General features: G+C 39.4%; 2 protein-coding genes and 1 long non-coding RNA gene across 13 annotated transcripts in view; 2 read left to right on the forward strand and 1 right to left on the reverse strand.

The window, feature by feature from the left end:
• Positions 1-10,619, forward strand: part of atp1a3a (ATPase Na+/K+ transporting subunit alpha 3a) — a 29,665-nt gene extending 19,046 nt beyond the window's left edge. For 2 of the 3 annotated variants that reach the window (XM_042434847.1, XM_042434845.1), the window contains 14 exons: positions 412-610; positions 1,795-2,039; positions 2,210-2,402; positions 2,506-2,681; positions 3,019-3,155; positions 3,381-3,531; positions 3,626-3,794; positions 4,372-4,526; positions 6,439-6,562; positions 7,514-7,659; positions 7,890-8,020; positions 8,635-8,736; positions 9,041-9,132; positions 9,620-10,619. In XM_042434847.1, coding sequence (XP_042290781.1) covers positions 412-610; positions 1,795-2,039; positions 2,210-2,402; positions 2,506-2,681; positions 3,019-3,155; positions 3,381-3,531; positions 3,626-3,794; positions 4,372-4,526; positions 6,439-6,562; positions 7,514-7,659; positions 7,890-8,020; positions 8,635-8,736; positions 9,041-9,132; positions 9,620-9,648 — 2,049 coding nt within the window. In that variant the 3' untranslated portion in view covers positions 9,649-10,619. Of the gene's footprint in view, positions 1-411; positions 611-1,794; positions 2,040-2,209; positions 2,403-2,505; positions 2,682-3,018; positions 3,156-3,380; positions 3,532-3,625; positions 3,795-4,371; positions 4,527-6,438; positions 6,563-7,513; positions 7,660-7,889; positions 8,025-8,634; positions 8,737-9,040; positions 9,133-9,619 lie in introns of those variants that run through there. The other variant, XM_042434846.1, reaches the window with a different exon arrangement.
• Positions 10,620-17,564: 6,945 nt separating this feature from the next.
• Positions 17,565-20,470, reverse strand: LOC121912729. The gene is made up of 5 exons (XR_006100139.1): positions 20,215-20,470; positions 19,747-19,902; positions 19,173-19,204; positions 18,958-19,042; positions 17,565-17,652 (listed from the first exon to the last, which is right to left on the reverse strand). It is a non-coding gene; the product is annotated as an uncharacterized LOC121912729 (long non-coding RNA).
• Positions 20,471-22,752: 2,282 nt separating this feature from the next.
• LOC121912727 (POU domain, class 2, transcription factor 2) overlaps positions 22,753-27,853 on the forward strand; it is an 80,851-nt gene continuing 75,750 nt past the window's right edge. For 5 of the 9 annotated variants that reach the window (XM_042435088.1, XM_042435090.1, XM_042435091.1 and 2 more), the window contains exons 1-2: positions 24,242-26,068; positions 27,324-27,465. The gene's annotated coding sequence lies outside the window, so the exon portion shown is untranslated. Of the gene's footprint in view, positions 22,838-24,241; positions 26,069-27,323; positions 27,466-27,721; positions 27,796-27,853 lie in introns of those variants that run through there. The other 4 variants (XM_042435083.1, XM_042435084.1, XM_042435086.1 and 1 more) reach the window with 4 other exon arrangements.

Genomic DNA, 27,853 nt, shown 5'->3' on the forward strand with positions numbered 1-27,853 from the left:
CACTTGTTCTTGCCTCATATTCTCTCTGCATCGCTGTGTTTTTCACTTTATTTTCGAAAGGAGGTTTTTGATTATAGTGCATTTTGCTGTAGATGCATATTTGTTATGTTGTGCAGGATGAACATCTCCAGGTGTTGGGGTGGTTTGGTTCTGATGTGTCTGCTCATTGGCAGAACTAAATTCAATCAGTGCCTGGAGGTGTTAGTCCATGCTTTTAGTTTTAGTCCCACAGATACTAATATATTTTTTATTGTGTTTCTCCTTTGATTTGTTTGTTCATATTCTCTCCTTTTGTCATACTCTACTGTGACCACTCCTTTCCTCCTGTCTCTCCTCCTCTCCTCGCTGTTATGTCCTCTCTCTCCCATTTCTTTCTTTGCTTGTTTCTCTTCCATCACTCCTCTCTCTCAGGTGTGTCTGACACTGACCGCTAAGCGAATGGCTCGTAAGAACTGCCTGGTAAAGAACTTGGAGGCTGTGGAGACGCTGGGCTCCACCTCCACCATCTGCTCTGACAAGACAGGCACCCTGACCCAGAACAGGATGACCGTGGCCCACATGTGGTTCGACAACCAGATCCATGAGGCCGACACCACTGAGGACCAGTCTGGTGAGATACCATTGATCTAAGACATTTATCCATGTTAAGCTTTTGGAAACACTAAATACGTTTTATCACAATTTCATTTTCAATAGCTAAATACAGGTTTTATCAAAGATGTGTACAGGAAATGTCTCCTTCACTGTCCTGTTTTCATTAAAACAGTGCCCTCCTGCAGGATGTGAAGAATAATTTGACCTTCTTTTCTCTTTGGCAGCATTCATTACTGGCCAGCATCCAAAATGAACATCTGCCAAATCCATCATACCAAATACTAGTAAATATATGTTGTAGATGTATTGAATTGCTGGTCTTAGGCCATGTTCAGACCAAATCAGATGACCTCCACAGGGTTGAGTGGAGGTGTGGATGTGTTTATTTGTGCTCTTGAACATAACGGCTGTGAAACAATCAGAAAATAACGTTTTATTGATCTGATTCACCAGCTTTCTCGCTATCACCGCTCCCTCTCTTCATTCACTCAGCCCCGCCCATGGCGAAACAGAGGAGAGGAGAGAAACTTAACACGACCATAAATGACAGCAAAACGCAGTAGACACTGTTTATTGTTATTTACCTTATTTATGTGCACTCATTTTATTTCAGCTCAGTGAAAGCATCTACAGCATTTCACTTGGGGGGGTTTTAAATCACAGTGTTATGATGGTAGAGGCTCAGTGGTCAATGACTGTCAGCTGTGGATCAACTTTCTCGCCGTTGGCAGGTGTGGCACCGCTGTGGCCAAAACCCCCGCAGCCTGAACGCACTAACCCCATTCAAATGAATGGGAGGGCTGGCGTCACTATGCACCATACACTCCCCCTGACCACCAATCACAAAGAAAAAACATGTTTATTACACTGCAAGTGTAAGGCTAAGTGCATGGTTAAGGAATGTAACTAAATTCTGTTGTAATTCATGTTCGGTTACATGAAATGTAGGAGCCTAATCCATTACAGTGTGCACTGTAAGTGGATGACTGAGCTAACAGACGACTGATTTGAAGCTGAAGAAGAAATGTTTTCAAGCTGGTATTAAGTTTACTCTTTTCCTGCATTTTGGAAATTTCTGGAACAGAAAATCTAAATTTGGGCAAACAGCAGAGTGTCTGGGTGAGGCATCTCCCACCTGCAGTGAATGTGATTGGCTGGGAAAACCGTCAATCAATTTTCCTTGTTTTCTGGTCACTCTAGGCTCCTCCTTCGACAAGAGCTCCACAACATGGGTGTCTTTGGCCCGCATTGCTGCCCTGTGCAACCGTGCTGCGTTCAAGGCTGGTCAGGAATCTTTACCCATCCTTAAGCGTGACGTGGCCGGCGATGCCTCAGAGTCAGCCCTGCTGAAGTGTATTGAGCTGTCCTGTGGTTCCGTCAAGACCATGAGGGACAAGAACAAGAAGGTGGCTGAGATACCCTTCAACTCTACAAACAAGTACCAGGTCTGTGCTTTCCACTTACTGATGCGTATGATCACAAATACACCTCCCCAGTTCATATTAACATGAACTAAAACCAGATGATTTGTGGTAAATGGGCTAATACGTACAAAACTCTGCATACCTATTATATGGACATGCATTTTACTAACGCTGAAATCTGTTCTCATCAGCTCTCAATTCACGAAAGTGAGGATGAAAATGACAACCGCTACCTGCTGGTCATGAAGGGAGCTCCAGAGAGGATCCTCGACCGCTGCTCCACCATCATGCTACAGGGCAAAGAGCAGCCCATGGACGATGAGATGAAGGAGGCCTTCCAGAACGCCTATCTGGAACTGGGAGGACTGGGAGAGAGAGTACTGGGTAAGGATGATAGAAGATAGTATAATTTAACAGAAGGTCATGAGTTGGAATGTACAATTCAAGAAATTCATCTTTGACATCTTTACCATTCCTCTCTCCTCAGGTTTCTGCCACCTGTTCATGCCAGAAGACAAGTACCCCAAAGGTTTTGCCTTTGACACAGATGACGTCAACTTCCAGACAGACAACCTTTGCTTTGTGGGCCTCATGTCCATGATTGACCCTCCCCGTGCTGCCGTCCCTGACGCCGTGGGCAAATGCCGCTCCGCTGGCATCAAGGTGGGCACCTTTTAAATCTGACATTTAAAGGACTGCAAAAGCAAAACATTGCAGCCACCTGTGTGAGGGTAGTGAACGACGGTCACACACATTTTTAATAAATTCATAGGATGTTACTGGTACTCTCTTTTCTTCTACTTCTCCCTCCCTTTTCATCCTCATCTCCTGCTTCCATTTCTCCTCTTCCTTTCCTTCTACTTCTTCTTGCTCATCCTCTTCCTCCTATTCTTCTTCCACCTGTTGCCCTTCTCTCCTCTCACATCTTCTGGTATTTTGTGTCATTCTCCTTCGCATTCATCTCGTACCTCTTCATCTTCTTTTTCCTCTCATATTCCAGGTTATTATGGTGACTGGTGATCACCCAATCACAGCCAAAGCCATTGCTAAGGGTGTGGGTATTATCTCCGAGGGCAATGAGACAGTGGAAGACATCGCTGCACGCCTCAACATCCCCGTCAGCCAGGTCAACCCAAGGTAAGACTGAAAAACAGACATTAAACCACATATACACGTAGTCTCACTTGCATTGCCATAGAGCTTCAGAATATTTTAATTCAGCCATAAAGGTTGGGGCTGCAGTTCACCAAGTGTTACTTGTACAAATGTTTTTATATGGCAGTTACTCAATGCAGCCATTTGACAGTAGTTCTATAATTTAGTGCACAAAACTGATGGATTTGCATTGTCTGTGTTGTGTAGGGATGCCAAGGCCTGTGTAATCCATGGTACAGATCTGAAAGACCTCTCTCAGGAGCAGATGGACGATATTTTGAGGAACCACACAGAGATCGTCTTCGCCAGAACCTCCCCACAACAGAAACTCATCATTGTAGAAGGCTGCCAAAGACAGGTACATTAATTATACATATACACACGTTCATGTAAAGGTACACACAGGTAAATGTACTCATTTTTAAGAACTGTGGTGCCTCCTTTTCTGTCAGGGTGCCATCGTGGCTGTGACAGGTGATGGTGTAAATGACTCTCCAGCCCTGAAGAAGGCTGACATCGGTGTTGCCATGGGAATCTCTGGCTCAGACGTGTCCAAACAAGCCGCTGACATGATCCTGCTGGACGACAACTTTGCTTCCATCGTCACTGGAGTAGAGGAAGGTGAGGGATAAACAAAAGAAGAGAAAGTGGGGGAGAGGAAGGGAGTAAGAGGACTATGAAGAGAGAAAAATAGAAAGAATGTTTGGATGAAGAGGGAATGCGAGGAAAGGGTCAGTTTAGTTACAGTGTTTAATAGTATCATGCCAAAGAAGAACAAGAATGAACCTTCACTCTCATCATGCATAAGGGTTACAGTTGAAAATCAGCTGGGTGGCACACAGTTCACCCTATTTATGGAGACTGTAAGAAGAGGAATAGATTTTAAAATTGTGTTAGAAAGAGCAACTCAGGTTTTTAGTTTCTCTTAGTCTTTTTTAACAAAAATAATAGGAGGTACTGTAAAAAAAAAAGATGGAACAGACAGAAAGGCAGGACTCTCAAGAAGGAATTACTTTTCCTCATTTATGTCTGCTGCATTAATGAGTTAATGACATTGTTTTCTGTATTTTAAAACCTACTACATACTCTAGGTTTGGGGTCTATGTCACATCAAGTAATGATCTTCCCTGCGTCTTTAGGTTTCACCTGTTCAGCAGTCTATTTATACGACATACTTTACCCACCTTCATCCTTACAGGCCGTCTGATCTTTGACAACCTGAAGAAGTCCATCGCCTACACTCTGACCAGCAACATCCCAGAGATCACCCCCTTCCTGTTCTTCATCCTGGTCAATATCCCACTGCCTCTGGGCACCATCACCATCCTCTGCATTGACCTGGGAACTGACATGGTAAGGGAAACAAACACAAAAACATACACACACACATAGCCAGGCAGTGACACCATGACAGACCAGACACAGTCACATACTGTAGCGTACGGCTCTATTGTCTCCTGTCAGGCTTTAAAAACAGAAGCCAATATGTGTGATCTCAATGTTCTGGTGCCCACACAGTCACAGCTTGTTGAAATGCTTGCATGCATTTGATCTTTGAACACTCATGCATGCACATTAAACATCAGCTGTACACAAATACATGAACTGTGTACATCCATGTCAGACTGGTACCCAGCTGGAAAAATATACATAGTAGTGGTTAGTAATTATCATCAAGGATATACACACAGGTGTTCAGGACTGTTAGGTAAGATGTAAATAACAATAACAATAGAACATGAATCTCAAAGAACAAGACACTGAACCAAATATGTGGTAAATATTAAATATTTTTGCAAGAATCAAAGGGAATTGTGGAGGGTTTGGTTCAGTAAGATCGTAGTGAAAGAGTCAGACAGAATATGATTAAAGATAACTTCCTGATGACAAACTCAAAAAGTTGTTGGAGCTAGGCTCAGTGAAGATCAACAGAACAAGCTGTAATGATGGAAAACTCTGCTGGTTTCTGGTTGTTGGTGCTCAGACACCAAAATTACGCTGCTTCTGATATCTTATTCTGATGTTGGACAATCCTAAATGAACATATTGTTTGTTGGTTTTAGCCCTGCGGAAATGTTTCCAGTAAACTATTTAGAGTTAAGTTCAGACTTTAAAGAGCCCAAAAATGGGTACAAAACTGCTACATCCTGACCTCATGCTGCCCTAGAGGGCGGGACTGAACCAACAAAGTCATTACAAATTTTTCAGCAATCCTACATTTCTACCTGTCCTATCAAATCAAACTGCCTCTCTCTACACAACTAATAAGCTATTGGATTATACTTAAGATTAATCCCATACTGACCCATCCTAGAGGGGATCACATCACTTTTAAGGAGATAATATTGGGACCTTTAAAGTGCAAAGCAGCAAGGTGGGATAGAGAACAGCATGAGTCAAGGTCTACCAGAGACAAAGGACTTTTGACTTTGTTAGTTTAGTGATGCTGCAGGACAAGTAGTAGACTTTATATATCATACCTTGTTGCTAATGAATATCTTTGCCTGTAGCTGAAAACTATGCTTTAGACAAACACTCACTTACACCCCACATAACCAAAAAATCTACCAGACAGTCACCTGCAGCGTGCATAGAAGCATCGACTGTGTGTTTATAAGAGAATAAAAACACCTGCATTGTCAAATCCTCTGTCACCAGTTAAATCCCCCCATGTGTCACATAAAGAAGACACAAGATGGCAGTATGGGACCACCACTGACTGGAAGCGGTCCTGTCATCCTCTCTTCTTCAGAGTAAATGAATTCAATAAATGGATTAAAATGTGCAAAGAACATAGCTTATGAGTTATTGAAAAGCACCAAATGACCATGCCAAACATTACTCCATGACACCCTAGAAAGAAAGGACAAATAAAAAAGTTGTGGATAAAGAAAACGATTCTCCCTTTTAGTTGATATTTGGCTATTCGTTCTGCAAAGTTGATTAAATGTGATATAAGTTCTCCTGGACTGTGACAGTCATTAGCATTTTCCTTTGGGAAAGCGAAACGGTAATCTTCAATGATATACCAAGTCTGTCTGACGCTCCACCACAGCAGGGATCCTGACATCTAATAGCCAGCAGTTTGTTATGCTTGAAAAGTGCAGCATGATGAAATAAACCAAAGCAAAATGTATTCAGAAATAAAGTCTCTCACTGTATCCAATTCCAGCTGCAGATACAGTATAAAAATGAAATCACAAATGAAAATCTCCATCATAGCAATAATGTGTTTTCCTCTCTCTCTTGTTCTCTCCTCTGTCAGGTACCAGCCATCTCTCTCGCTTATGAGGCAGCAGAGAGTGACATCATGAAGCGCCAGCCCAGGAACCCACTGAGGGACAAACTGGTCAATGAGAGACTTATCAGTATCGCCTATGGACAGATTGGTAGGTGTCATGTTTATATTATTCAGTATACAGTACAGACTGTAGTATAAAAGGTATTAAAGGAGCCACATGTAGCATTTTTATCACTAATAAATCGTTACTGCTTAAGATACTGGTGCGATTATTGTCAACATGGAAGACCATCGCAGAGATCTGACTGTCTCTACTGGCTCCAGATCTGTCCCACTCACACAGTGGGTTTTGTTGCTGGCTTACACTGGTCATAAAAAACTCTGATACAACCACAATATAATCATTCAAAAGCCAATTTTGTTAGGAAAAGAATTGTGAAATAGTCAAATAGTTCTGTTATCCCAAGTGTGCAGCCCAAAATGACTGCCTGCAGCTTGATAACAGCATGATGCGTCTGCAGTCAACAGCACCATCTGGGATCTGTGTGGGAATATACAGAGATTGGAAGTGCTGTGAACCCACATCATTTATTTGTTTGTCTCACTTATTCCCTGCTCCCTTCCTCTCTCTCTTTCCACAAAGTCTGGTGGTTTTTCCTTCAGTGTTTCAAGATTCAACATGTTTTTTGTCACTCCAGTTTTAAGTGCAATCGTGTGAAATACTCTGGCTGAGAGGCTCCGTTACAGTAAAAACAGTAAAATATATATATATATAAAAAGACAATACAAAAAATATATAATTTTCTGTTAATTTTTCAGAAATATATATAAAAAGACAGAATCAGTGAATTTAAACCCTATTGTAAATTATTATACAGACAGCAGTTATTGCACAAAAGGTTTCAATCATTGGTCTGGAATATTACACAGAGGTTAGATTGCACTTTGTGTGTGTGTCTGTGTGCGTGCGTGTGTGCGTGAATCATCACATCATCAGTGTATCATCAGTATTATTTATGCTTTTGGGTGTATAGGATTGTATTTTATTAGAGAAAAGCTAATCAGTGGATGATCAAACTCTCTCTTTCTGTGTCTGCAGGTATGATCCAAGCTCTTGGTGGCTTCTTTGCCTATTTTGTCATCATGGCTGAAAATGGTTTTCTGCCGTCTGTGCTTGTCGGCATCCGGCTCAACTGGGATGATCGCTCCAACAACGACCTGGAAGACAGCTACGGGCAGCAATGGGTATGACTACATTACTGTATATATTACACAGTCTGCTGCAAGATTGATAACATTCAATAGTAACTCCAGACAAAGCCGGACTGTCAGTCCCACAGAATCCCACAGAAAAAGAGCAGCAGCTTCTTCCCCAAACTTGATGTTGTACATCTTACATCAAAATCCAACATAAAAGAGACAGAAGATCTGAAAGTCACACATTCAGTTTCTCTCTCTTCTTCCTCTCTGTACAGACCTATGAGCAGCGCAAGATTGTGGAGTTCACTTGCCACACAGCCTTCTTCGTCAGTATTGTGGTGGTACAGTGGGCAGATGTCATCATCTGCAAGACCAGACGTAACTCTGTGTTCCAGCAGGGCATGAGGTAAGTGGGGGAAAAAAGTCAGTTCTTATTAATTTATGAATAATGCTACAACAAATGAAGAATCAAGCAGCATTTGAAGGCTGAAAGGAGATTCAGACTGTAAAACTTCAATACTGATACAGAATTTACATGTCATTATCATAGACATCATAGATACAGTAAGCATTAATACAGGTGTAAGCTCAAAAAAAGTCAAGTGTGGTGTGGAAACCATGCATTTGTTTTCATTTTTGTTGTTGTAGTTTCCTAGAGCAGCCACTAGATGTCACTAAAGAGCCAGATTTTACTGGAACACCTTTAATTTATGGCATCTGTTTGTTTGCTCCCCTTTTTCCCTCCATCTCGTCTGGTTGTTGTCCTCACCCTGTGCTGCTCTGTTCTACAGGCAGTATTATATTTTTATTATTTATAGTACAGGCACACAAACACAGATACTGGTGTTGCTATATGTGTCCTCAAATTCAGCCTGCTGCAAGTTCACTGAGAAGCCATTTTATGATCCAAAAGTAGAGTGTAGATAGTAGCTGATGCAGTCCTCGGTTCCCTCACTATCTTCACATATTTGAATTTCCGTGTCTACATCTCTCTAATTACCATGTGTAATTTCCTTTCAGAAATAAGATTTTGATCTTTGGCCTGTTTGAGGAAACAGCTCTTGCTGCTTTCCTGTCCTACTGCCCCGGTATGGACCTGGCACTACGGATGTACCCACTCAAGTAAGTAACATCACACATTCATATAAAGAAAGAGTAAAGAGCAAATCAACATTTCAACATGTTCATGTTCATCTCCATGTTTACTTTCTGGAGTAATACATTACAAAATAATATGTGGATATTATCCCATCACAATACATGACAGTCTCTTCTACCTATCTTGTTTTGAAATCAAGTTGCAAAGTTTATTTGTGCAGCCCAATATCTCACAGTTATTTAAAAAATGAATATTTATTTTAAGAAAGGAAATGAGTACTGTGTGCTGCTCTTACTCTGTCTGTATGTCCCTCACGCTCTCTTTCAGGCCCAGTTGGTGGTTCTGTGCGTTTCCGTACAGTTTCCTCATCTTTGTTTACGATGAGATCCGAAAACTCATCCTTCGCCGAAACCCCGGCGGTAAGATCACACACACACACACACACATACTGTATACCCGTACTGTAGTTTCATTCATAGGTCTACAGAACAACCTACGAATTTGATGTTTTTCAAACTTTAAACATTTTTTGTGTGAATCTGCAGTCTGTTACTGGTATAAAAATTAAGTTGCTCGCTTTTAAATATTCACGAAATATGCGAGTAATATCACAGATTTTAATAACATGACAGTATGATTCTTTAAAGGGGAAAAAGAAGAAGAAATTATGAATGTATTGCAAATAAGACTAATTCATTTATATGTACTGTAGCGCTGCATCACTGTGCATCTGAGGTTATTTCTTTTTCGGGACACGTGTACATTGTGCAGCGTAATATCTAGGATGTGATAGTGTTCAACAACATCTGGCATTACTGTCAACCTGTAAATGAAATGATTTAATAGGTAACACTTCTCTTTCTCTTTTTGTCTTGTTTCCTTCTTTTTCTCTCTTCATCTCTGCAGGCTGGGTGGAAAAAGAGACATACTATTAAATTATCAAAGCATCATTTACTTCTCATCCCGCCTTCCCCTGAACTCATCCCTTCTTCTCTATCTCCCTCTCTCTCTCTTTCCTCCTTCCCTCCTTCCTTCCCTCCATCCATCCCTCCTCTCCTCTCAACATACTCAAACTGTACAAGAAGACTATGTTTACTCCTCCTCTAACCCCCTCCCCTCCCCTCCCTTCCCCTCCTTTCCATCCTCCCATCCTCATCTCCTAAAAAAAAAAACTAAAAATCAAACGCCAAGACGACGAGGGGACCAACGACAGAGGAGGAGAGGATGGGGGAGGGGGGGTGGGTTTGTAAATCTTCCCTGTCCTCTCCGTCCCTCTGTCCCCTTTTTTTTTCTATCCAAAGTCTATACAGCACTAGTCTGCCAGTAACACTGTTGTGCCGACGCTTATTACTACACTGTTAGATGCAGCCGCTCTTCATATGTGTGCTCAAACTACATCGCTGTGTGGAACCGAATAAAGAATATAAGAATAAAGACAAAAAAACCTGACTGTTCCACTTGCGATTGCTCTCGCCAAGCAGAACAACAACACGGCAGCTCCCGTCTAGATTCCCAAACTGGCGATTTGAGCGGGTGGGTGGCGTCATTTTTTTGGGGAGTTTGTCTTGTTTTGTATTTTTTCCAGAAAAAAAAAAGCCACCTGGCTCCAGCTCCCTTATCACTGCCATTTCTTGCCATTTGCCTTCTACAACTTCTCTCCTCCTCTTCTCTCTCTCTCTCTCTCTCTCTCTCTCTCTTTTTCTATTTATTCACTGCCAATCTTCTACTGATGTTCTCTCCTCGTCCTTCTCCTCCTCCTCTTCTTCCTCCTTCCCTGTCAATAAAGAATCAGTCTCACCATAAAACTGAAGCACTCACTCACGCCCTCAATAGGGTTTAAAAAAAAATAAAAAGGTAACTTCCTCTGACTCCTTCCCTTCTTCTCAGCCTCCCTCCTCCTCCTCCTCCTCCTTCTCTCCCCCCGTGTTTTTTTTCTGCTTGTGTTGTTGTTGTTTTCTAATAGACGACTGGGTGTTTTTTAAAAAACAAAATTGTTCGTAAAAGTTTTACATTTTCTTTTTTTTATTTTACGTTCGGAGTGGGTCTGAGAGCTGCTTGTTTTCATTCGGACATGACAAAGCACACTGTCTCTCCCTCCTCTTCCTCTCTCTCTCTCTCTCTCTCTTTCTCTCTCCCTCTTTTTCTCTCTCACACTCCTCCTTATCCCCCCCTCCCCTACCTGCCCGCCCCCTTCCTCACCCTGCCTGTCTGTCTGTCCCTGTTTGTTTGTCTGTTTGTGAACACCGTGCAAACCTTTCCGTCCTCGTAAATCTTACACCCACTTTCACTACCTGCCTCCTCCTATTCTCCCACCCTCGCCCGGCCCGCAACCTCCCCCCCAACCCACCCAATCTCACCCCTGTTAAAAAAAAAATACAATCTTTCTGTGTCCTCGGAAAAAGAGATTTCTCTCCAATTTCATTGTTTAAATCGGTGGAAATATGGAATAAGGCACTGTACCTTAACTTGCGAAACAGCAGCAAAAAAAAAAAAAAAGAAAATGAAATAAAATAGAAGGATCTCTCTTTTTTCAGCTTGGTCTCGAGTTTGTTTTTGTGTGGAGTTTTGTCAGAAAATGGAAATAAATGCTGTGGCCAACTCTTACTTATGACAGTAGTGTCAAGTCATCTGTGTTTTTTTACCTAAAGAGTCTCACCAAGTTAGAGGAAACGTTAACATACATGTGTAAATGGAATATATGCTGTTTAGTCTACATAATGTTGTGTCTGGAGTTTATGAGAAGTCAGTGGAAAGAAACGAAACAGGATTGAAGAAACTGTCTTCTAGAGGAACATTTCAGCTCATAATGGACAACAGGCTCGTTAATTTAACACAGAGTCCAGCAGTTCAAGAGGACTTCAACAGATTTAACAGGTATCAAATGAATAATTTCAGCAACATTAGCATCGTTGTTGATAAAACAGTCTCACCACATCGTCTGTTTAGTAGCTGTTCTAGAGTTTTTCATCATATCATGCAATCTTTATTTTGCAGTTATCATGGAATTCAAATTTCCATTTTTATGAGCCGTTTTCTCACCATGTAGGCACAAAAATATATTCTTATTAATAATCTGCTGATGAAAGTCATGTGATACAATCAAAAGCTCCAGAACAGCTTCTAAATGGACCTTGTGGTTTCATTGTTTTGTCATGGTTTCCAACCCCAAGAATGAACTTTCAACCTTTTTAAGCCAACGTGGACGAGTCACAACATTATTAAGAAAAATGGAAATTCCATGACAATGAAACAACTCCATCTGCTGAGGAAGAACATGCAATCAAAAGTTTCAGAACAGCTACTAAACGGATGTTGTGTTTCCAAAGTCAAGAATAAACTTTCATTCTCAGTAATTAGTATTGCAGTTTGTTAAAGTACTAGCTGGCTACTTGGGGCGGCTATACTCTGGTAGCAAAGTTGTTTTAGAGACATTTCATTCAGCCGTTTGAACCTTGCTTTTACTACATTTTGCCCCGGTTAACACTTATTTATGAACTGTTCACTGTGTTATTGTCAACAGTATGTTCAGTATCAACAGTAGATTGGGGCTAATGTGTTTGCTTTTCTCCTCTTTATGATAGAAAGCACTTCCTCTTATTTATTTATGTTGGCCTGAGAGCTTCTGGCACACACTTGCGTCATCTACGGGCAAAGCTTGTGTAATATCTGAAGTGAAACTAAACCCGACAACCTCTCGGAGAAGATTTATGTCGACTTGAACAAACAGAGGAACCAGGACAACATTTATCATGAGGTCGGGTGACCACAACACTGGTAAGACAAAGAGAGGATGTATCCATGTAAACCAGGCTGTAATCATCATAAAGCACCACAGACATAATGTTGCACCACTCTGCATTATAGATACTACTACAAGTAAAAATGATCACACAACCAATAAATACAGTATAAAAAGAAAAAAATTGAACTAGCAAACGTGGCTGGAGAGTGAATCTGCTTTACCTACTGTTGCTGTTATATTGTCATTTTGTATTTTAATACCCATTTAAATTGAAAAATTCTTCAAGAAGGTAGCTTTTTATCAAACTGTAGTTCTGAAATATATACAGTATATTAAACCATCACATACCAAATCAAGTTAAAGTTGAACCAGCTCTAAACATCATAATGAAATGCATTCAAAAAATACAAATAAGCTTACTACCAAGCATGTAACAACAAATGATTTCAAGAAGCATTGTGCTTCAGTTTATCATCTTAAATTCTATTTTATTTTACAAGATATGAAAAATAAAATGCCTCATGCAGCAGCAGAAGGATCAGTATCCTCTTATTTATTATCACATGTGACAAGCAGTTGAAAAAGACCAAATGAAAATGCTGCAGGTCTCTGGCCAACATCAGCACCACAAACTGAATCATTTGCTCATTTACAGTTCAGACACTAACAGACAGAAACGTCACATTCATTGCTGCACTGTTAGTAGTTACACTTCTAAAGTCATACCAGAAAATTAGCCTTTATTAGTAGAACACTCACACTTCCACCACCTTAAGCTGTACGTTGTCTAAAAATTAGAAAATAATATTATAATAGAACCTAAATAACCACACTGGGTTTATTTCCAGCATTCTTGTTTAACTTAATAATGACAAGATATTTATATTTTTACACTTAACTGTTCAGTTGTGAAACCCGCTTAGTTTAGACTATAAATGTGGATTCATTTTTTAAAAGTGTGGAACAACAAAGCTAGTGGTCTACTGTATTACAAATACAATAAACTTGTATGCTGGTCGTCCAGGATTCATATTCCCAATGGGTAAATATACCACTTTTTATTGTTTACACTATTATAGTTATTAAAACAATTGTCTTACTTATTAATGTTAAGTCATCACATAGCTTATTAATGATTTTTTTTTTAACCTTGAGCCTGTTCAAATAAGATCAGTTTGTACGTTAATTGCATTAATGATCTTTTTTGAAAACTGCAGTATCCGCAGGGTTGGATAGTTTTATGCTGCCGCTGGTGAACGGATGAGTGTGTGTGTCTGCGCACACACGCAGTGACTGAGTGCAACGGTGTCCATGTTTCATGAATACTATTACAAGGCTCACAGAGCAAATGAGCGCTTCTGCCCACTTGACACACACACACACACACACACACACACTTCTAACCCAGGGATATAGGTCACCTCTTTTTTATGAGTTGTTTTATGTTTCTTTCTCTCTAGAGTTTCATGCGGCCTATTATGATTTATTCCTGTTGTACATTCACTACGGTTAACTACTTGTCTCCTATGCACAGACACATTATTCTTATATTTAACCACCACAAGGTCATGAATACTGTAATTTGGTCTACAGGCTGTTATCTCTGGATAGTAGCTGCTCCTCACTGCAAATAATGCAACAATTACCATAAACGTCCTTATGAATGAAGCATTGTTTAAAACAAAAACATGAACGAAAAAAATCTATCTATGTACAATAAAAGAGATGCAACCAATAAAAGCTCATCAGGGAGTAGTCTTGGAGGAGAGTATAGGTGCAGTGATAATGTAGGTTACTATACATGCACAGGTAAACATCTAGGTTTTGTCTTATAATCCCAGGGTGAGATGGGCCATGAGATAGTAGAACACTTTATTTATTTACTAAGTTATCCAAGCATCTATATGAAAAACTTGAGTTGGGTTAATAGGTTAATTAACATGTCCACATAAATTAATCATGACTTACTAAATTCATCTTTTATTCAACTCTGTAAGGGATATTTCAAACTTTACATATACAGTATATGTATATATAATAAAGTGTGTTGTATTGTGTTAGTTATTTTAACATTATGAAGAAAAAAATGGTGGAAATGAGGAAATATTAAGCACAATATATTTTTTTTATCAAGCACATTCACTGTCAATAGCAATGTGTCAACCTGAACCTGACCACAGTACAGAGGTATGTGAGCTCAGCTGACTTCCTCTGGACACTGAACGAGATTTGAATCAGCTTGAAAACAAAATGCTCTTCTATATTCAAGCGTCTATTCTATCATGATGTCTGAGTTAAAGTGTAAAGACGGCGTTGCTTCATATTGTTCTCGCTGACAACAGATTCCATGAAGAGACCAGAACCAACATGTTCGTCCGTCTCCCAATACTTTGACTGTCCTACCTTTTCTGTGATACTCAACCTCAAGCACATTCATTCCTGCTGAAAATATTAATATTAAAATATGGAAATAAAAAAAATAAGGCTCAGTAATTTCCTAAAACAGCTGGGCACTTTTCAACAAGCAGAACTCAAGCAAGAACAAATAGTGCATTTGTTGTTAAATTTAAGCTGCACTTCTTCTTTTTTTAATCCTTTTTGGTCTAATTTTATGTATGTAGTTTCATTTTACTTGCCTTTTTTTTATTTTTATTGCTTTTATCCCTGTTCTTATATTCTTTCACATTATGCAAAGCACTTTGGATTTCCTTCTATATGAAATGTGCTGTATAAATAAACTTGTCTTGTTGGGAACTGCCAGGTGCAGCAAGACGGTGTATGTGGGATTGTGTCCAAATAGGATATAATGTGTGTGTTTGCGGTAATGAAGGAACAACAGTTGCAAAATTAGTAAGAATCAATTTATTGTTGGTTTTGTTCTTTTTATGGGATTTATTGACAAAAAGAAAAAATATACAATATTGCCAGCCTTTAAGCTTGTCCTGAAAATGTCAGATAAATATAAATCAGTGTTTACATACAAGGCATTTTAACTCAGTTTTTGTTAAATTCTTACCATCAGCTTATGAAAATATTATATGTTTATGTTTAATGTTTAATTCAAGTTCAAATCTGAGGTTTTTAACACATAATCTTGTATTGTGTTTGCTTTTTGTTTGCCTGCCTCTGTATGCAGTACTATATAGGTAGTGTGTTGTGGGCACCCTCGGGTGTTTGACACTTAAATAAAAGTATTCAATTAAATTCATGTGGTCACACACACACAGGGAGGAATCCACTAACAAACATACATGTATGTAAGAATAAAAAAAGAGAGAAGATGCCTTATAGTGGTGCAGCTCCACTCGACTCATTATGGTACACACACACACACACACACACACCTCCCTTTCTTATCCACCATAACAACCACACTAAAACACCTTTCCTCTGACACACACACACACACACACACCTTCTCTCAATCTTCTACCCACTTACACTCTCAGCACCCTCCTACTACTTCTTTCTTCCAAATCACACACACACACACCATCTCTCAATCTCCTACCCGATTACACCCGCACGCTAAAACCCCTTTTTGCACACCTCCTCCCCAACACACACACACACACACACACACACCCTCTCCATCTCCTACCTTCACTAAAACCCTTTTTCGTTTCCTCTGACTCTGACACACACACACACACACACACACACAAGCTCTCTTTTTGTCAACCACTAACCCCCCCCCCACCTCCCTCCTCCCTCCTCCCAGTAATCTGGCTGGCCCGTGGCCTCCTCTCCCTCGCTCCACTGTTCTGTGTGATAGAATATCGATCGGTTTGCCTCGGCTTGGCGTGGAGCAGGAGGAGGGGGACGGGTGTAGGGCTATAGGGAGTGTGTGTGTGTATGTGTGTGTGTGTTGAGGGGGGGGCAGTGGTCAGACATGCTCCAAGGTTGTTTCCACAGCAACAGCGGGATGGGTCAGAGGGTTGCCATGGTGCCTAGGTCGCAGGGTCATGGGGAGGGTCCTAGAGGGCTCTCATTCGTTCGTCTGTGTGCATGTGTGTGTGTGTGTATGTGTGTGTGTGTTAATAGGAAGGGAGGGGGCAGGCGGGTGGGTGGAAGAGAGAGAGGTGTCCAGTCCAGCTATATTGGTGTGTTAATAATGAATGGTGTTGTATGTGGTCGCTGTCTCTTTCTCTCTCCCTCCATCTCTGTCTCTTTCTTCTCTATGTGTGTGTGTGTGTGTGTGTGTGTGTGTGCGTGTGTGTGGCGATATGAAGCAGTGTAACATCAGCTCGATTCAAGTCCACTTTATTTATTTAAAAAATAAACTTTAATGACACTGAGAAGTGCTTTCAGAACAGTGGAGGATGTATAAATCTAGATAAAAAATGACAAAAACATACAAGTGAAAAGCAGATGTAAACTTAAAATTAAAATATTGAGTGTAGTTCAATTTACAGCAAGAATGATTTGACCTATACGGGTATTATTTGATATGAATATGTCCACACACAGTAACAATATCTGGTATAACTGACTTTAAATGAATAAGAAATACAAACAACTGTGGCCATTCATGACAAAATGTCTGAAGATTTATTTGTTTTCCTCTGATGTACCGTTTCTTTTCCTCTCACTTTTTTTTATCTTACATGGTCATTCATGTAAGGATTATTTTACTACATTTATTTGGAGGATGTTGTGGTTCTGAGCTTTGGACTTACAAATGTGTGTTTGTATCCTACAAAAGTATGATTTGACTTGTGTATTTTACTGTTACTGTATATCACATAAGCACAAATTTTGGAGGATCTTTGTAAATGTTTTAGAAAATTAAAATATGGAGCGGAGGAGAGAGAATATTTTAGTATTCTTTCATCCATTTGTTCATTTGTAAAAGCCACAAAAAAGGCCTGAGCCTGTCAGTTACTGAGGAAAATCCCAAATGGATCATTTGATATTTTACAGTAAAAAACACATTTTATAATATTACAATGAAAGTGTAAACAAATTTTGGCTACAATCCATCTCCAGCTCAATTATCTGTCATTTAATTGCAAAGCACCAGAGTCCAGTCCTGTTGTCATGGCAGAACAACCCTCTTGTGTTTACAGTAACACAGTGTTTAATTAAACCTGCTGGACGGCTGAGATTGTTTGCGCTTCCACTTCCCTTTGCAGTGCTTTACCGGTGTTCTTCTTCGTCGCCTTCTTCGCAAATACTGCGACGACAACGGCAACAGCTTCAGGACACACAAAGAAGAAAACTAGGTGAGATTCTCTGACAATCATATGCAATCCAATAAGAATACTCTGCAATAAACACGACCTTTTGAACTTATATGTGAATGAAAACATACCTAAAATATTCAGTTTTTGCTGAGGTAACAAAGGTGTGGGAACTTTTGAGGCCTCACGCTATTTTTGTACAGGGAGTAGCAGAATAACATTAGCACTTAAATTTTTACATACTGTTCAAGTCACGTTTGACGCATTTTTACACTTGAGAGCAGTAAAAGCACCTAAACACCTTTCTTTTAGTCGGGAATTTTATGACTTTCCCTAAAGTGACCCAGAATATACAAAAATGTTAATATTCCAACTTTTTTTACATACTGTAGATGGTGTTCCGTGTTAAATTTGACCCATATTTATTCAAAAAAATTCAAAAATTCTTCACATTCAGTAACATTCATTTAAACGATAATGGTTATGTTCTATTTTAGGTAACACAGGACCATCATATAGTGTGATTGTGAATGTTTTTCCTCCATGAATAAATAGTGTAAAACCTAAAGACTACACTCTCCCTGCTCTCTGAAAGCTTGATTAAGGATTAACTGCCCATTTATTGATGAATGAAAAATAGATTTGTGGTTCAGAAGTTTGGCATAAAGGCTAATTATGAGTCAGTATGTAAGGGTTAAAATATAGAAACCAATTCAACAATTCCTCTGTAAAATGTTTTCAAATCAAAATCAGCTTGACGCAGTTTTAATAAGAATACATGTATACAGGTAAAATTCATTCAGTACTGTTGTATTGGACTGGATCAGACTGTACAAGTGTATTTATGATATCTGTGTAGATGCCACTTCTCAACCTGATTGTGTTCTTCTCTGTTGTGTCTGGTGTAAAAGAGGACGCTTCGGTGTTTAGAGAGGGTGAAAAATGTTGCCAGCCTGTGGTTCAGAATACAAATTCACATCCTGCTTGACTTATCTGGTCAAAAGCACCTTAGTACCAGGATTTCCATTTTTTAGATTTTAAGCCAGTGGACCAAATAGGATCTTTAAGTCACAAGGCGCCCGTGCAAAGCCAATCTCTCAGCGCTACAGACCCCGAGCCCCTTCCCCTCCAATATCCTGCATTACTACTGCAGGGTTATCAAACTCTCCCTGTGCAGCTTGGATGGCTACATCTGTGTGACTGATGTCAGCCACATTGCCGTGGTACTGTTACTATCTCCTCTGACGTGTGTTTAAGAAAACTTTGTGGCAGGGAATAAATACAAATCCAGGTTTAAACAGCATAAAACAGGACCTCACCAAACATCGCTAGTTAGCAGCTAGCCGTTCCTGCTGAGACCAAATTGCTGTGGTGTAGCAATGAAATAACCCTCAGAACTCATATCTGCAGGATGAGAAGAAGACAGACAACTGAATAAATTTTAGTAGTAGTTTTTTTTTTTTAGAATAAGTAATCTGATAGCACAATGTAAATTCTAATTTCAAATCATCACCATCCCATGATAAATACTTACAAGGTGGTAAAAGATATTCAAAAATTAATAAACTGTGAAAGAGAGAAGGAAGAAACAGACATGATGCATTAATTAAGAGCAGGGTAAATCCAATGTAACTCAGCTGTTGTCTGCATAAGATATGATTGGCAGCATTTATTGTGTAAAATCTAAAAATGTAGCAGAGCTCAAGCAGTTGAATAAAAATGAATCTCCAACCATTTTGATAATCAAGAAATATTGACATTTTTTTAAACAAAAATAACAAACACTCTTTGGTTCCAGCTTCTCAAATGTAAATGCAAAAATATTTGCTGCCGCTTCTTTGATTACTGTGATTGTTAAAAAATCTTTGGGACAAAATAAGCAATTGTGAAAATAGTAGACGATTGTTGACCTAAAAATGAATCAATTAATGGCAAAAAACCCCTAATATATGCCGCCCTGGTTGGTAGTATCAAGGAAACTCACTTTATAATTGAAATTGAAATATTTGCTTGTTGTTTAGAGATATCCCTCTGACATTTTTATTCACAGTTACATAACTGTTCCTGACGCTACATGATGTAATTTAACAATGATTCAGTCACTTTACTTCAACAGAGTATAACACAGGATGCTGAAGAAGATCATCATCATGGCACGGTTGAATGAGGCGTCCGGGTCACTTTGGTCCGAATAGCTGCAGTTCTGCAATTCGACCACAGGATGGTGCTCTAAGCCATCCGGCTCCGACCTGCTGGGCAGCGACCTGCATGAAGATGAGAATCAATCCGCTGTATTCAAATCAAAGTTTTCATGTCTGAGGGTTTATCCGCCGTTTAAAACAAGTCAAAGTAACAATCTCAGCTTTACAAAGTAGTTTTTGAAACATTTAGGTTTCAGTTTCACTCCCAGTAATTATCTATGATGATCATGTAATAGAGTTTATAAGGACAAATGAACACATCTATATTTGAAGGTAAGGTCACCAAGCAGCTACAGATAAAATACAAGGCCTCTATAGTTATAGGCCTCTCATGGCTGTTTTATAGGGAAGTGTTGTTTAGAAGACGCACAGTACCTTGGGTCATGATGTTGGTCGACATCTGGAGTTTCTGGCTCATTTGAAGACGTTTCCGCCATCGCCTTACGGTCTTCCAGTTCCTCTTATCTTTTTTCTTTTTAGTTGTTTTTCTGTTCCAGGTGAAAAATCTGAAGCCGACTGCAGATGAGGGTTTTTTTCCGAGGAACAAGTTCCCCATCAGAGGTTACTGTATGACGGGAAGTGTCTTCCCACATGACACAGTGGGAGGAGAAAACATGACCAAAAGAGAAAGTGGCACTAATACCAGACTGAAAGAAAGCGTCTCATCCACTTTGTTCTCGTGAGTTTTCAATTTGATGCTTTCAGATGCAAACTTGAATGAATTTATTTAAGGACAAAGCTGTCTGTAGGTAGGCTGAATCACAATATTGATAGGAATATTGATATATATTTACATATAAAATCATTAAATCGGTGTCCAATGCAATAAACTGATGAATTGACAGGAGTTTAGAGAAGTCATGAGCCCCATAAATAATATTTTATTCAATCTGAAATCCGGATAAAAAAAAACCACTTTCACATTGAATCACTCATGTCTGGTCCAAATCATAAATAGCGCCTCCCTGTGTCAAATATATGTCACTAATTGGCTACTGCTGCGGAAGAATGATGTCTAATTAGGTTAAATGGAGAGTTTTGTTTATCTTATTTAGGGTTTTCTTAATTAATTAATTCCTAATTTATTCACATAGCATGACACTTTTGATTGAACTTGACCACACTGATAGTTTTATACCTTAGACATGTGGAGACCAAGTGAATTGACAGAAAGTCTATGCCAACTGTAGGCCTTTTTTTGATATGTCATAGCAGGAAAAGCACAGGTGTAAATAATAAAGTTAATGATGAGTGAATTCCATTTAGCAGCTTCACTTTCAAGGTCCTGGGATTGTAAATGTTTGCTCACTGTCATTGAACAAAGCCTTAGCTGATGTTAAAAGTAGCACCTGTGTTTTTTGTAATACTACAACAAGTCAAAATGTCTGCTGTGGGGGAAAAAAAGCTGAAAGGGCGGGTTCACAATTTTTCAAGTCAGTCTTAAAACAACAGTCAGGTGTCTATATGAACACTGAAATAGGTTTTCCTCTCTGTAATCATTCCTCCTGTTCTTGCTGGCTATTAAAACGTCCCCCTCAAATGTGCTTTCAGTGTAAGTGATGGGGGCCAAAATCATGACTGGCAACATCCCCAGTTCGAGTCCATCAACATCCCTCATTTCCTGTCATCTCTTTACTGCTTGCTGCGTAACATCCCCCCCCCAAAATTAAAAACAAACTAGTAGGTATTCACATTATTCAAGATGTAATTCCACACTAATAATGGCAGGAGTGTTCTGTCACTTTCTTACTATTCAACAAGGAGCTCAAATAATCAAAGAACTACTAACTCTGAAAAGTCACATTCAGGAATCTTTCTTTTTTTGATGATCAATTATTTATAAGGGTTTTCACTGAACAACCAAACACAATGAAGACAATATAAGAAAACAATAAAGGTAGGAGAGAAAAAAAAGGTAGCAAAATTAAAAAAAAGAGAAAAACAAACAAAAGGCGGAGTAGCCGCAATATTCAATGACGACAATACAACCATTGGACCACTCTAGACATTATGACAGGAAGTTCATTACCATACAATACTCATAATACAATGTTCCCAATGGCAGTCCATGCTTGTACAGTCTTTGGATGGGCCTCGTTCAACCCTGCAGTGAGACACTCAAGGTTCACAACTTTCCTGAGGGTGATAAACCAGTCATTTATTTTTAAATCAGGGGAAAACCAAAACTGTATAATGGAGTTTTTTTTAAGTAGCTGTAAACCCAGAAAATAACATCCCTCTCTGATTAAGTGAAAGTGTTATTGTTACCTAATAAACCCAGGGCTGGGTCAGGAACATAATAAAATCATAGTAACTCAGCCAAAGAGCAATGAACAAATTTTCAAAAGGTTGAGATAACAGGACACTCCCAAAATTACAGAGCAGGAAGGGCAGTTACAGTCTGAGATCAGACCCCGTTTTATAGCTTCTGTATGATTAAGGTAAACTCTGTGAATAACCTTAGAATTAATCAACTGATGAGCTCAGTTCTTTGATGTAACGTTTAGCTTTGACCAGATTATTTCTCAGTCCAAATCAAGTCCATAAAGACTGAGTTTATTATTCCATACAGAGGAGCATTCAGGCATCTTGAGATATCTCGAGACAACTACAAATGTTTTTGTAAATGTACTTGAGGTTATCCTTTATACTTGTCCAGCTCATTTTTTTTTTCCTGCTGTGGTCTGTTTTCTCCTTTAATGACGGTTACAATGGCTGTTTTTTCTCTGTCTTCCGTATTTTTTTCTGTTTTTTTTATTCTGTATTTTTTTGTGACCTTAATATAACTTTTATTAGATGGGAGAGAAATCACTTTCCCAGATGCTGAAGCGCTGTCTGCCGTGAGCTGAGCCTCATCACCTGCTGCTGCTGCTGCTGCTGCTGCTGCTGCTGCACACACACACACACACAAGACCCCCCCACCCCCCCTTTTTTTTTTTCTGGTTGCAGTCTCAACTCCGTCACCATGGAAACAGCTAAGATGCCGAGTGCAAGAGAGGTAAGGGTTGTGCATTTGTGTGTGTGTGAGAGAGAGAGAGAAGGTATAGAAAAATCTGAAGGACACATATACATTAAAGGTGAGTGTTTTTTTTTTTGACGCTAATTCTGAATAGACTACCTGTCCGCCTTTACACACACACATACACACACACACACACACACACACACAAATGTGACACTATATAGGTATTAAACTGATTTCTGAATCGCTTTTCTTCCTTCCATACAGAAAGCTTTCACCACTCCGACTCTTCTTCGTTTTCTCTGAACCTTTATGGCCTCACTTCTTCATCTGTTTGTGACGCCCTCTTCCTCTGATCCTCGCGTCCTCTCCGCCTCACCCGCTCGCTCTGACACTAACCCCGACCCTTTCAGGAGTAAGCGTTCACTCCGAAAAGCACCTTACATTACAATGGGAGCCCATATTTGTTTACCATCAGTGACCCCCCCCAGAGGGAATCAAGCACCCTAAAACACCCGGCTGTGTCTATCCACCCTCTCTCCCTCTCTCTCACCTGCTTTCTCTCTATGTCTCCCGGCCTTTCTCTCTCTCCCTTTCTTCTTTTCCTCTAAAAAGCCAGATGGGCCGGAGCTCCTTTTATTCTTGAGGCCCGGTGCACGTGCCGAGGACACAGGGCCTCACAACGTTTAATTCACAAGCTTTAGACGCCTCCTTCTTTCAACCCCCCCACCCCCCCGTGACCAACACCATCACCCACATCCTCCCTCCCTCACTTTCTTTCTGTTTTTCTGTCCTTCCTTTCAATTCTACTCTGTTATCTCCTCTTAAGTTTCATTCTGCTCTTCACTGCTTTGATCTGTTTCTTGTAGTTTTGTTTTTCTGTCCTATCTTGATCCTTTTTTTTTTATTCTACTCCGTTCTTTCCAGTGCTGCTTTCCAGTATTGCATTGCAGAAAATGCAGTGCATGTACAGTGTGAGCTATTCTGCACATGCATCACATCGTTTTCCAACAATTGACACCAGTTTAGTGAATTTTCATTCAATAAATTGGTGAACTTTTGTTCACTGAGCTCAATCTGCTGAGGAAGATCGTGTGATAGGATTTAAAGCTTCTAGCAGAGCAGCTACTAATGGGCCTTGTGGTTTTTGCCGACTGATGAGAAGGTCAAGAATGAACTTTTACTCTCAATTTTTAATATAACAGATAACATTTGAAATGCATAGACATTTAGGTAGAAATCTAGGCTTCATCGCACTTAAGAAACTGGTTATTTTGGTGGTAATATGCAAGAATTTAATTGTCTTTCCCTTGTTTAAAAAAAAGTTTAGAGAGCAAAACCTGCACAGAAAGTTGAATGATATGCTCATGTCCAGCTTTTCTTTCACATTCAAACCAGGTTTATGTAAAAAAAAATCACAAACCACACACATCACAAACATTTCACACAATAAAATGATGGTTTGCAAGCATGTTCACTTCCAAACTGAGAGGAAATATGACAGTACATCCTCTTCATTTGTGTTTTTCAGGAGGAGAAGATGAGGGGATGGAGGCTGACTTCTGCCTGCCGGTTGAACTGCTGCCTGCAGGCTTGTTTGACCTCCTCCTCCCCTCTTGCAAAGCCACTGAACCTGACAGAGAGAGATGCTTTTCACACACTGCCCAGAGTCAAAGGGACTGATGTGCACAGCAAACCTTTTAATTGGCTGAGCTGAGCTGTGTAACAGGGTTTAATTAGGTTAATTGGTTAAATGGTGGAGAACATTGCAGCAGGTCTGGATTTTTCTTTTTTTTCAGGTGACTAATTCTGTTATTTATTTTTTCCTAAATCTAAAACATCTTTCCAGTATTAATCTGAGTACACATATTTCTCATACAAGCAGCTTAAAGGTATACATTTATCAGATTTTACTACTCTTTTTTTTAACAAACTTCCAGCTCAGCATAAATAGTTTCGTCCTCTTATTTCAGTCCCCACCTTGCCCTCCAAGCCAGGTCATCCAAAGGAAACGGGATTATTTAGTGCTGTCTGAGCCTAATTGTTATTGAATGTGGACAGTATTTATTCGGGATTATTCGGGTTAACGTGGAAATAATGAGGTTGCCGATCTCGAGGCGGTGTTGGGCGGTCGGAGAGAAATCGATGAACACACTGAGTTAATTATGAGAAATCAATTAAACGGAGGGAGAGGGCGCTTTTAGAGAAACACCCTGCCGGCCAGAGAGACGAGGAGGGTGAGGGTCTCTGTTGCTCGGGCATTTCTTTTTTGCTTCTTACATTGAAATGCTTGCTTCTCCTTTTTTTATACAGGCGACCCTATCGTCATCATATTCCTTTATATATCTCTTTAACACACGCACACGCACACACACGCACTTGACAGCAATTGACATCAAACAAAAGCTTTATTTTTTCCCTCTTTTCTGCTTTCTGAGTCTCATCCTGCAGACAGAGATCCATCCGTGACATATATGTTTGCTTTTTTCCTCCCAAAACTCAGAGGTTGCAGGTAAATTAATGGAAATCCTATCGGTCAGGGATGTGAACACACACACACACACACACACACACACACACACACACACACACATACACACGTACAGGTCAATGGGATTTTCACCCTGATCTTGAGTCGTAGGGTAAACACACCCAAAAAAATCTGCTCCCTCATGTGAACCCTGCATAGAGACGACACGCTCGTTATATGAGCCATTATCGATCCCTCTAATACACCTATAATTCCAGATCAATAAATTGCACAGGCTGTAATCAGTTCATTTTCATGCACAGGTTTCACACAGGCATTGTTTCATACTCTAAAACTCTTTAACTTGAGCCTTAATAATTCATTTAAATCTGTTCAAACGTGAGGATATTTTGATTATTGTCAATATATTCTGTATGTTTTATAACGTAGAATTGACTTAGTATGAAGTATTTCGCTGTTCTTGCAACTGCAACAAGCTATTTATCCACGTTGGTTATTCATGAATGAAAATGAAAATAAAAAACTACCTTATCTAAATTATAATAAAATGTTTTAATTCTACTATCATCATAGCAGCGATATGACGACATAATCACGTGTTTTATGTATTCTGATCGACGTGGAACCAGCAGATCAATGCAGAAAACAGCAGCAGGTTTTCATTACAATTACATGTTCGACAAATATGAATGAATGGAAACCAGCTACTGTACATTTAGTGCAGTTTTATCTGCATTTATCTGCTTTTTGGTGACTTTTCATGAATTACAAAATGAGTGAGCTGCTTTTTTGTTCGCAAACAAGAAGTTTTGTTGATATTTTAATTTCTTGATAGTGTGTTAAAATGTTAATTTAAGAATTATTTTCGTTTTGGATAGATACAATTAGACAGCTTATGTCAAATTTAAACAAACTGTAAGAAGCTTCGTGTTTATTCTGTTAATTCAAATATTTTGCTTATATGCAAATAAGCCACGGTTAGGTTAAAAAGCGTCATTTTGTTATGATTTGTGATGATAAATGCCACATAAGAATACTAGAAACAGTATTTAATCACTCTGCTCATATTTACATTTATTTTAGTAAAGTTTTGATTTATTCATTGAATGTAAATGGCCTGTCACCGATTCAATGGAAGAACGAAAAATGGATTTTGATTATTAGTCTCTGAAAAATATTAAAAGTGGAGCGAAACATATTTCATTAAAAGCACCTAAATGAAAGAAAACGAAATTAAATGTTTGAATAAATTATCTAAATTATTATTTTTTTAACTCACTGTATGAAACACGTTCAGAGAAGCTACGTCATTCGCATTTTATGATATTTAGTTAATCAAATGTTTGCATAAATATAAATGCATTTAAAATAATTGCCATTCAGCCTGCTGCCTAGATTTTAATGTTATCTGGAAAAAAGAGTCAAAGACTTTAAACTGACCTCTGGAAAAGGAAATTTCCCTCATTGTGGCTATAAATGGCCAGGGCTTTCAAATGTCCATTTGTCATCGATCGATTTTCCGTCCAAATCCCGACGGTTTGACTTTCATTTGAATTGATGAATAATAACCACAATTTCATATCTGGAGGGCCACGTTTTATCTGATGTCCCCAACCGTTTATACAGCTTTCTAGTCGAAATTATAAACATTGTGTTGTCATTTTGTGTTACATAGGAATATTATCGAAATAAATTTTAAACTTGAGCTGAAGGCTGTTAATTCATTTCACTGGAAATCTCGGGTAAGTCAGTTAAGGCCCACAGATAAATTGATGTATAAAACAAAGGGAGAAGAACATGCAGCTTAGGTGAAATATTTATTAGCTTTTATAAAAACTGCACATGAGTCATAAATACAAATGTCCTTTTCTGCAGGCATCATTTGAAATATATTCTCCAGTAAACTGTTACTTACACCAAACCTGTATAACAAAACATCATTAATGTCACTGAAACCATTATGTGATTATTTGGTGACGGCGGCTGCTTGGTTTTATTATAGAGTCTATTGCCTTTTTCATCAATTTGCAGGGAGCGTCTGTCACTGCGGCCCCGCGAGCCAGACCCCGCCGCCCTGACCCCTAGGTCAAAGGTCAGCTGGCCACTCCGCCATTACTGCAACTCATCAGTCCCCTGCAAACACCAGGAGAACCCGGCTCGTTTTTAATTATGGGTATGTAGCCTGTAGGCCTGACAATAACTTATTTTTCTCTCTTTTTCTTCAAAAAAACAACACTAAAACACAGCTGCTTCGAGTGTATCGCTATCAACAAACATTGTAGCCGAGAGCTCAAACGTTAGCGATGTATCTTTAGCTCATAATGAGCCGTTGTAGCAGTAGAGTTCTAGAACGGTGTCGTTGCTTAGCGACACACTCATATGAGCCTATGAGCGGGGAGCTTTGGTCAGAACGTTAATATTTAAATTAGCCGTTAGCCATTCGGCCACTCGTTCATCAGGTAGCGTCACCTGTAATTGTACAACTGAAGTGACGCAGAGATTCGTGAGTTGAGTTTCTCTAGTTTCAACACGTAAAGATACACACAGTGTACGCAGCACAA

This window comes from Thunnus maccoyii, chromosome 15 (assembly GCF_910596095.1).
Source record: "Thunnus maccoyii chromosome 15, fThuMac1.1, whole genome shotgun sequence".
Lineage (NCBI taxonomy): Eukaryota > Metazoa > Chordata > Actinopteri > Scombriformes > Scombridae > Thunnus > Thunnus maccoyii.